The following is an 11,464-nucleotide window of genomic DNA, read 5'->3' as shown; positions in this document are numbered from 1 at the left end:
CTAGTTGCAGTGAATCATGTTGGTGGAAAGTTGCACAAAAAACGCCCTCTAGGTTCTCAACAGAGATAAACCTCCAGGAAAACAAGAAACATTTGTAGGCTACTTACAGTATTTCAAGGAGAAACATTGTCTGACGTGGTTGTGTGATGCTGACTGATTTAGTTGAACAGATCCGGGTTAGCCGCCAGGGGAGCCCGTCTCTTCTCTCCGTGATGCTCACGTGAGCAGCTCCAGACGGAGCTTGGCACATCCCTGACAACATCTCCGGCTCTGGGCGCCCGGATCGTGGGTACCAGTAAAAACCGTCCAGGGCGCTTTTCGGACCTAGACGCGCATGCTTTTGAATAGGAAATGCGATCTTGTGTCCATTTAAACCTTTTACAATCTGTTAAATATTCAGAGAAACAGACGAAATTGAAACATACCCTACTTCACATGGTGGGAAAACAAACGGTTGTTGAACTTCACTTTGTCGCATTTCGGAGACGCACCTGTCAATTGCCAAGTGCACTTTATTTAATTCGAAGTGGTGTTGACAACTATGGAATGAAGGTTTGGCTTTGTTTCTGTCGTCTCTCCGATGTGGTAATCATCCATGGATAAATATATTTGGAATACAATATAATATTGTTGCGTATTTTAGAATAAACAATGCTGGTACTACTCTTAAGATTACTGTGTTTCTCGCTTTGGAGCGAGAATGTGTTCACGCAAATACACAGGGAGAAGACAAATTTGATTCCTAGACGTTATGAAACCGCCGTAACTATCGGGAATCTACACAAAACCGATAGTGATAGTCAGAGATTGCACTCGGCGAATGGCAGAGTTATCAACGAAATTGACAATAAAAGGGTGCATACTCCAAGTTCATCCTCTTGGGACGTGGTTAGGACATGGATGGATAACATAAATGGGACTTCATTCAATACGAAAAGGGTTATGAATGAAATAACAATGCGCAAAAGCAATTCGTCAAATGGAACAGAACCCGTTTGGTTACCCGAGGAAGGCGAGTCAAAAAGGCTGATGGAGGAAAAGTTGGACACGGAGAAGCATGCAGCCATGGAAACGCGAGATGGTGTATACATTAATTTAAATCCCTCCACGAGACATAAGCGAGGAGGACACCACCGTGATGAGCAGAACCGGATCTGCATACACAAAAGAGCAACTCTAGATCGTCGGAGAAGAAATGTGAAGGATCGCAGTAAAAAAGGTAACAAAATAAGCGAGCCAACCTTGCCGTCAGATGCGTCTTTGGACACACCGCTGGCCACGTGGGAACCGCTGCCTAAACCTATGGCCCAGAACCAGTCAACAGACATGCCATTTCATGCCACTGATTATGAACAGTTCACTTTGCCAGACCTCCTGGACTATACTCCATTGATTCCTCTCAATCCTCAAACTAGGAGAAAAGATGTAAAAAACCCATTTTACCCCGTAACAGCAGAGTCATATGGGGCATATGCCATCATGATCATTTCGGTCATCATTTTCACTGTTGGATTAACTGGGAATATAGCAATCATGTGCATTGTGTGCCACAACTACTACATGAGAAGTATTTCAAATTCTCTTCTAGCCAATCTCGCCCTATGGGATTTTGTTGTCATCTTTTTTTGCCTGCCCCTGGTGATCTTCCATGAACTGACCAAGAACTGGCTGTTGGGGGAGTTCTCCTGTAAAATCATCCCCTATATTGAGGTAATAATGTCCACGAGCTATTGTGTAACTTGATTGAATGTTATGATTGGGTGCTGAAGTTGATGTTCAAAGTCTGCTGTCATAACCATCTCTTCCTTGTGAAATCGGTCACATATGGTGAGCTAAAAAAGTGTTGGGGCAGTGACAATTTGTTGTTGTTGTTTTGGCTCTGTACTCCAGCACTTTGGATTTGAAATGATACAATGACTATGAAGTGCAGACTGTCAGCTTTAATTTTACGGTATTTTCATCCATATCAGGGGAACCGTTTAGAAATTACAGCGTTTTTTGTACTTAGTCCTCCCATTTTAGGGGACCAAAAGTATTGGGACAAATTAAATAATGTATATTAAAGTAGTAAAAAGTAGTTGGTCCCATATTCATACCACGAAATGACTACATCAAGCTTAACTATTACATTTATTGTACACATTTAATGGATGCATTTTCTGTTTGTTTTGGTTGTGTTTCAGGTTAGTTTGTGCCTAATAGATATGAATGGAGTCACATTTATTGTAAATAAGAATATAATATGGTTCTAAACACTTCTACATTTATGTGGATGCTACCATGATTATGGATAGTCCTGAATGAATCATGAATAATGATGACTGAGAAAGTTAGACGCACAAATATCATACCCTCAAGCGATGCTAACCTCTCACTGTTACAATAGCAGGGGAGGTTAGCATTTTTGTGGGGGAATGATATTTGTGTGTCTAACTTTCTCACTCATCAACAACAACAAAAATGTGTCCCGTCCCGTTGATGCTCACTTTATGTCAATTCTTACACCGTACAATGTTCTGTGCTTCAAGTGTTTGCAGTATTTGGAGGATCCTATACCAGGTCTAGATTTTTTTTCTCCCGAATGTCACCTCAACCTGTTGTTCCAAACATTTAGCTGAGGTGTCACTATTCTAGCTACAGAGGTAAAAGCCCCCATGCGACCAATGCTATGTCAGGGATCCGGTTACAGTCCTACTTTCCCTAATAAGGCAGTAGTCTGAAACTCACTAGGCCTCAATAATTACATCAGACCCACACCCGTTTTTGCATCAACTTACCTGTCTGTTTCAGCTGTAAGGCAGCTCTTCTGTCAGCCATCTATTGTAAAAGATACAATGTTAAATGTAGGTGATGAGGGATCACACAGAGCCAAGACAGGCCTTTAAAATAACATGTTTTCCAGAGTTACAGAAAGCTAACCTTACAGTAAAGTCTATATTTTGTAGCCATAGCATTGGCAACTGAAGGGTTTGTTTAACACACTTGTACTACATACTGAATGTCATATACTGTATGTGATTTGAATGTTGCAGGACCAAATTATGAAAAGAAAATCTGTTATTGCCCCTGGGGTCTATTATTTCCCCTGGGGTCTATTCAGACAGTGAACAGTTTGTACCCAGTTTCCAGGCATCGTAAACACAGGTCCTAGAGAGAAACTGGGTGTGCTTTTGTTTCAGCCGACCACTAACGCACCTGTTTCAAATAATCAAACAATCATGATCTTTAACCTAGACCAAAATTAGCTGAATCAGGTGTATTAGCTCTGGACTGGAACAAAAGCCTGCAAACCCACTATCTCTCTTGAACGGAGTTGGAGAAGACTGAGCTCTGTTCCGCTTGCAGTGTAAGTGCAGTAAATGGTGATTGGTGTGTTGAGAATGGAGTAATCACCACACATCATAGGACTGAGCCTCATAGGACAGGATATCCAACTTCCAAAAAACAACAGATTAGCTGGTCGTATCACATACTGTCTAAAAGGAAACCCACCAGACCCAGGTGCAGCTAGGGACAACACCCAAGAATCTAGATGATACGGAAAAGTCTAAACGAGATCCTTGGGATGTCCCAATGTCAAGGTAGGGACGTCCCAAGGAATCCGGATAGCACTAACCTAGATGTTATGCAGCCCAAGAACTTGGAACACGTTATACAGTCTGAGGTCACAGTGTAAAACCTATGCTGCTCAACAACTGAGCCTTCTTGGTGAAAGTAGCGTCAATGAAAATAAACACAGATCTGAATTGATTGGATTAAGTATAATCAACACGTTGACAGACCCACCTTTCCTCTGATAGTTTATGTGCAATTTTTACTATTGCTTACACCTATCAAATCTTTTCAGATCTCCACAAGTCCAACATCCTAGGGCTGGGTGTACCTGTCTGTATTTTATGGAGTCCAATCCTCCACTCTTTTACAGACCTCTTTGGTTCAGCTCCTGCTTTTAGCAGTCTGTCTGTTCTCTCTGTTGTGGAAAAGTACTTCATGTAAGATAGATGACATAGTTTTGCTGTGGTTCACTATCATACTGTTGGTCCGGAGTGCCTTTCATGGGAAATGTGTAAAGTATTCACCCGGAAGAAACTAAATTCTGTTCATTAAGAAGGAAGCACACTCCTATTGGAAGAGGAAATGATCTAGATAAAAATCCTTCTCCAGGTGGCACAGTTCATCTGTCCGGGCACATACACTGAGTGTACAAAACATTATGAACACCTGCTCTTTCCCTAACATAGACTGACCAGGTGAAAGCTATGAACCCTTATTAATGTCACTTGTTAAATCCACTTCAATCAGAGTAGATGAAGGGGAGGAGACAGGTTAAAGAAGGATTTTTAAGCCTTGAGACAATAGAGGCATGGATTGTGTATGTGTGCCAATCAGAGGGTGAATGGGAAAGGTATGGTAGTAGGTGCCAGGCGCACTGGTTTGTGTCAAGAACTGCAACGTTGCTGGGTTTTTCACGCTAAACAGTTTCCCGTGTCTATCAAGAATGGTCCACCACCGAAGGACATCCAGCCAACTTGACACAACTGTGGGAAGCATTTGAGTCAACATTGGCCAGCATCCCTGCAGAACGCTTTCGACACATTGTAGAGTCCATGCCCCAACGAATTGAGGCTATTCTGAGGGCAAAAGGGGGGATATTAGGAAGGTGTTCTTAATGTTTTGTACACTCAGTGTACAGGCCTACACAATGACTACAAGACATATAAACAACCTCAAAACGACCCAAACATTCTGTATGAGTGATGCTGTATAAGCTGCTTAGTGGCAGTGATTGCCATTGTGTTTGTAAGTCCCATTCTATGCCAACATGACCTGTAGGCCATTTTAAAACCACAGTCCCATACATAGAACTTTGAGTCTCTTTGAGTAGCCAGCCTCCGTGGTAAGAACATTAAATGGATAGCGGCAGACACATCCTCGTTATGCTAAGCGACTCGCTAATCAAGCAATTAATGGAGCATAACTACACAAACAGTGGGGGAATTAATTCTAATGGCTCCTGTGGCAACTAAGTGCTCTGTCACATGACAATTTGTCATTATGGACACCAAGGTGAGAGGTTAGTTAGACAAGGCCTGCCCGCCACTGTTGACACAGCTCTAGAGGATAGCTGTCACGTTGATGATGATGGTATTTGCTGAGAGCACTTTGTCTTGACAATACTCTCTCTCCCTCTCTCTATCTCTCCCTCTCTATTTTCTCTCGCTCTCCATCTCTCCCTCTCTCTTCTCTCCATCTCTCCCTCTCTCCATCTCTCCTTCTCTCTTTTCTCTCCCTCTCTCTTCTCTCTCCATCTCTCCCTCTCTTCATCTCTCCCTCTCTTCATCTCTCCCTCACTCTTCTCTCTCCATCTCTCCCTATCTTCTCTCTCTATCTATCCCTTGCTCTTCTCTCTCTCTCCCTTCATATCTTCTCTCTCTATCTCCTCCTCCCTCTTTTCTCGCTCGCTCTCTCTCACTCCCTCTCTCTCTTCTCTTGATTTCTCACAAGCTAGATAAGTCGTAGGAATGTAAGGGGTCTGCTACAAGGTAAGGGGTCTTCTACAAAAATCATAGGCAATCCCAGGACATAGTGTCTATAATACTGTAATAAGCTCACGTAGTTGCTGTCACAAACTCCACACAGTTGTCACTGACTAGTTGGATATTCATTTCCCACTGAGCAAACAATTTCTGTACAGCATTCATATAAATATCTTTCATCAGGTTTTTGCTTTGGCTGACCTTGTTTTCTTTATTGACATTTGTCAGTAAAACTCATGAATGCAACTGTTTATGTCAAATTGTTTTGTGATCTACTTGTCTCCCTGGTTGTCCTGAAAAGAAAATGGTAAAACACTTCGCTAATATAAGATCTGAACATGCAGATACATTTAAGTCAGATAATGAAATGCCAATTTTAGCTGGGGCCTCTGTAGTGATGGTGTGTTTTAACAGATTTGATCATAGCTGTAATGAAATTACTGGCTACGTATGTACAATTATTCAGCAGTACATTTCCAACTTAAGCTGACCGAGCATATAGAGGGAAGCATTTCTTGTGTGTCATGACACATAGCAAGGATAATTGTTGGTGTCCACACATTGTTGTGATAAACATGTTTCCTCATACCCCACTCCAGGCACAGAAAATGTCATTTTAAACCTGTTCATATCAACGAATCCCAATAATTAGAACCCCCTGAGGGAGCCACAAGACCTAGAATATAAATCAAACTCTTTCCACAATCTCTCTCGCTCTCTCTCTCTGTGTCATGGGCTCCCTTGCACACGGTATACTGTGCACCTTATTATGTTATACAGTCATCAATATTATAATTTGATATAATTAGAATGTCACGGTTGTCGTATGAAGAGACCAAGGCGCAGCGTGCGTATCGTTCCACATCTTTATTTCTATGTGAAACTATGCAAGACAGACAATAAACTATAAACAAAAACAACAAACCGTGACAAAGAGGTGCTACATGCATAAACTCAAAATAATCTCCCACTAGTGGGAAAAACAACAACTTAAATATGATCCCCAATTACAAAAAAGAACCTAGAACACAACATAGAAAATTTAAACAAGACAAAAACCCCAACAGAAAAAAGAAACTACAACCAAACATAGAAATAAATAAACTAGACAAAACACCCCAGTCACGCCCTGACCTACTCTACCATAGAAAAACACGAGCTCTCTATGGTCAGGATGTGACATAGAAAGTCTAAAGTTCCCCTTTTTGGCGCCCAACTGTAGTCTTCTCACTCTTTGAAGTATCACTCATAAATCATTACTCATGGCTACTTTCAAACATCTCAGTATGGGAAATTAGGAACTCGTTTGTGGTAAGTAACAGAGCTGTCCCTCTCTAAACCTGTTGACATCTAGTATATTGTGCTGTATGTACCATTGTCACATGGAAATTGGTCTACATGGTGTACAGTGGACACATTCTTTTGGTCTTTTCAGAGAACAAGATGGCTCTGGGGCCTTGATATTCCATCCAGACTTTCCAAGGTGCATTGCAATTAGGAGTAGTCTCTCTTCTATTGTGTGTTAAGCCTATGGTCTGGATACAGTCTATACTTGTTTCTCTCTAAAAAATGAAGCACTTTGACAGAACTTTGATGGTATTGTTAATATACAGTAATAACACATCAACTGCATACGGTAGTGTCTGACTTCCTCCTCTCTTTTCTTTGTCCTTCCAGGTCTCCTCCCTCGGTGTCACCACCTTCACCCTGTGTGCTTTGTGCATTGACCGCCTTCGCGCCGCCACCAACGCCCAGATGTATTACGAGATGATTGAAAACTGCGCCTCCACGGCCGCCAAGCTGGCCGTTATCTGGATCGGGGCTCTCCTATTGGCCCTGCCAGAGCTCTTGATCCACCAGCTGGTCACTGAAGATGGCGAGCCTCCGGATGTGACGCCCTGCCAGCGCTGCGTGGTTCGTATCTCCACCGACCTCCCCGACACGCTCTACGTGCTGGGCCTGACCTACGACGGAGCCCGCCTCTGGTGGTATTTTGGCTGCTACTTCTGCCTGCCAACACTGTTCACCATCGGCAGCTCTCTGGTGACCGCCCGAAAAATCCAGCAGGCCGAGCGTGCCTGTGTGCGTGGCAACAAGAAGCAGCTCCAGCTGGAGAACCAGATGAATTGCACGGTTGTGGCGTTGGCCATCCTCTACGGCTTCTGCATCATCCCTGAGAACATCTGCAACATCGTTACAGTCTACATGGCAGCGGGTGTGCCCAGACGGACTCTGGACATTCTCCACCTGGTCAGCCAGCTGCTGTTGTTCTGTAAGTCGGCGGTGACACCCGTCCTGCTGTTCTGCCTGTACCAGCCCTTCAGCCGGGCCTTCCTGGACTGCTGCTGCTGCTGCTGTAACGAGTGCGGCCCTCCCAGGTCTTCCACCACCGCCACCACCAGCGAGGAGAACGAGCACGAATGCACCACCACCGACCTGGAGCTGTCACCATTCAGCACCATACACAGGGAGGCAACCTCCTCCTACACAACCGTGGGGACCCACTGCTGAGAGGTCAAAGGTCATGACCTCCTTCAGAAAGTTACAACTGCCCTGTGAAGAGTTCAAGAGGTCGGACTTTAAACCAATTGGACTGGTTTCCCCACACCCAGGTTAAGGTTACTCCTGGAATAAAAGGCATGCTCAATGGGGAATCTCCAGTGAGAGTGCTTGTAAATCAGAGAATAGCCTTAATCTGAGTCTGGGAGACCGGCCCTTAAGAGTTACGATCAGTTCATTTTTTATTCCTGTCAATTTAGGAATTGAATTGATAATGCGGCTAAAGGGCACACTCCATTCTAAATCCATGTCCACTTCATTTCCTGAATTTACTTTGAATTAAATTGACGTGAACTCTGGAGGACATATATGTCTCGGTCTACTTAAGGGCAGAGTTCTGTATACGTACTATACTGTCTGTCCACTCTTTGTTTACAGCAGTGGTCACCAACCGTGGTCGATCTCCAAGGCATTCCTAGTCAATCACCAAACATTTCTGTAAAAAAACAACAACAATAAAGCCTTGCGTTCCTATTTTGTTATTTGTTTTGTGCTGTTGGCGGAAGTTGCACTTTATTTTAGATTTTTTTTTAGGTTGTAAGATGTAGGTGCACTTGATTCAGCAGCCCTAGCGCCAGGAAGGCAAAGTCTTCCCATTTTGAAAATCATTTTTTAAATAGAATTTCAAAATGATCTGAGAAGAAAAACATTGGCAGGGATATTCAAGCACTGATAATGTATTGGGCATATAGCCTACTGCACAAACCTCATTGTTACAGAACTGTAATTGGTTAATGTTGCAAAGGCTTACGTTATCTAAGTCATGTTTAAAAAAAATCTGAGCGGTAGATCTCAGCTTCCATTTTGACTCAAAGTGATCTTCACTCAAAGGTTGGTGACCACATGTTTACAGAAACCATACGGAAAGGAACACATATATATAGTTCAATTCAATTTATAGCAAATTCATTATAAACTCACCAGTGTTTTCTCTTTTTAATTATTATATTATTTTTTTGGGGGGGGTCATAATGTTCTTTTTCTGCCTCCACAGAGTGTCTGTGTCAAACGGAAAGTAATATATTGAAAATGGCTGATCGTACTGTATTGTGTTTAGCTTATAATGGTGATTCTTGTGAATCGGTTCAAAGTTATGCCTAGCTCCCTTGCTATGTAAGTATATTATGCACTCTGTATTTGATAGCAGAAAACTGTACGATACACTTCAGTCAGTCAGTAAAGTTACTGGAGTGGTCTTTTTTGATGTTGTTGCTCACTTTAATAAAAAAAGAACACAGAATTTCATTGAATGTTTCTTTGACCCTCAAAATGTCAATATCTTCATATATGGAATAAACAATCCACTTACTATTTAGGGACTAACATACCTTCTTCCAAAAAAGTTAACCATGGATAATAAATCTACCTCATCGTTTTGTCTTGGGAACTAAACATATGTGATAATATTCTCCAGATGGAGAAGAGGAGTGTTGTTTCCTGAGAATGGCCAGTTAGCTCTCAGAGGGGGAGTTTCTCATCTGGCCATTGTGACATCACTACCCACTCCCCAGAGTACACAGTAACCCTTGTTTCACTACCCGTCGCCAAGGCAACCTCAGGAATCTGCTTCTCAGCTGTCTCCATGAAGTCATGGTCGGCCGAGAGGCAGGGAGTCAGATCGGATAATAGGGTGGATAGAGAGAAGGGTTCATAGTATTGGACTTAACTAGGGTATGGTGTGAATCATGCATTTCCATGGAGATGGTTGGTTTTTGGCTCCCAGGAGTTAATTTCAGACGTGAGCCTCGCTAACTGCTAATCATGTTTCTGGGTGGTTCAGTTCAGCCTTCCTTCAATGTTCTGTATAGTCGTCCAGTTTTCTAGACAGTCTAAGAATGTTTCTATTGAAAAAGGTGTCCTTAGAACATTTCTGGAACACGCTTGACTTGAATGTCAAGCTTACAACATGTTTGCAATCAAGTAACATCTGCGCTGATAGGAACGGCATAGATGGACACAATCATATTTTAGGCAAAATTGCATTGTCTCTGTTTAACATAATTATGCTGTTTAATAACTTCCTGGTCCTGATTTGTAATACATTGTGAAGATGTTGCCTGCCTGCAATACTACAGTAGCAAAACCGCCTACAACATGGCTGCCATCACGTCCATACACAGTGCAACAAAATGGTGTACGACTTCCATCTGCCGTATATAGACCCATGGTGTCCCCAAATCATTTGGCTGTCAGATCCGGTCTTGTTATGGAACACAACGTCTTATTCTCCTCACAACACTGTCCTCCCACAGTGCTTCTGAGCCCGTCTTTCATTTTCAATCACTCCCTCTGTTCCTGATGGGATTATGCATAGTGACTACACTTTTTTTCTCTTCACAGGAAGTAAAAGGCTCCATAGAGTTCACTCTGACTGTTAGGATAATGCTGTAGCTGAGGGCCATTGAACAACACCACATTTCACAGGGCAACACATTACCAGAAATGAGACATTGTTCAACGTTTTGCTAAACCTATTTTGACAAAAAGACTGGAATAGTGTATTTATTTGGAAACCGGGAAAATAAGTATTTTTGAACCTCGACTGTTATGCAAATGCATGGCTACGGTAAGTGATCTGTGGATTGAGCTGCTGTTTTCAATGGAATGGCATGTCTCCAGAGTCCAGCTGTCAGAAAAGCTAAATCTGATCAAAAGTGAAAAAGAAAATGTTCCCTTAAGCTTCTTTCAGCCTCCCATGCTCATCCAGTCATAAGAGTGAGGCCCTTTTGTTGAGGCAGTGCATTGATGTTGGTAAGGAATGTGTTCTCACAGTAACTGAGTTCTTACTTTAGCTGAGCTTGTGGTGACATTAAACATGTGCAATTCTATCTACAGTATGTATACCCTGTTCAGTAACACTGCCATTTTTTTAATGGAAACTGGATATATTAGCGCTCATCTCTATTAGCTATCCAAAATAACATGCCTGAAAGTGTCTTGGTCAATCTGCAACTCAGTGTGAGGTTCAAGCTCTCTGTTGTATGAAATAACTGTTGTGCCACAGAAGCTGCCATTCAGGACCTCCGCAGAACAACAAAGATGTCCGTTTTCCTGAACCCTCATGCTCCTCATTTCATTCATCAACAATCACACTGACCACAGACACTGTTTGTATGGTATTCAACAGTTATGTACAGTATGTACAGGGTTTTTCAGTGTAGTCGATAGATGAAAACAACCTTGGTTCCTTCTTTATGTTATGTGCCCATGTAATGGAATTATTCATTTAAATCCACAGGCATTTATTATAACTTAACAAGGCAGCTGGATGTGATTGATGGGCATCTGTCGGTCGGCCGTTAGAGTGACAGTTACCTGAGCGTCCCTAAAAAAATCCTGCTTCACTTTTCATAATGATGATCAAAAAC

The 11,464-nt window shown here is 42.4% G+C and overlaps 1 protein-coding gene across 1 annotated transcript; it reads left to right on the top strand.

Annotated features, from left to right (window-relative positions):
* The first annotated feature begins 210 nt into the window (after nucleotides 1–210).
* On the top strand, nucleotides 211–9,336 carry LOC115192735 (prosaposin receptor GPR37). Its single transcript, XM_029751545.1, has 2 exons — nucleotides 211–1,710; nucleotides 7,215–9,336. The coding sequence occupies exons 1-2, from the start codon at nucleotides 652–654 to the stop codon at nucleotides 8,046–8,048; spliced, it is 1,893 nt and encodes a 630-aa protein (XP_029607405.1). The 5' UTR covers nucleotides 211–651; the 3' UTR covers nucleotides 8,049–9,336.
* The last annotated feature ends 2,128 nt before the right edge of the window (nucleotides 9,337–11,464 follow it).

Source organism: Salmo trutta, chromosome 4 (genome assembly GCF_901001165.1).
Source record: "Salmo trutta chromosome 4, fSalTru1.1, whole genome shotgun sequence".
Taxonomy (NCBI): domain Eukaryota; kingdom Metazoa; phylum Chordata; class Actinopteri; order Salmoniformes; family Salmonidae; genus Salmo; species Salmo trutta.
This window is presented reverse-complemented; position numbering and strand designations above follow the sequence as displayed.

Bases quoted from the DNA above. Each gene is read 5' to 3' on its own strand.
- LOC115192735 (XM_029751545.1), top strand. From the start codon at position 652: ATGCTGGTACTACTCTTAAGATTACTGTGTTTCTCGCTTTGGAGCGAG. The intron at 1,711-7,214 runs GTAATAATGTCC...TTGTCCTTCCAG, and splicing joins AAATCATCCCCTATATTGAG to GTCTCCTCCCTCGGTGTCAC.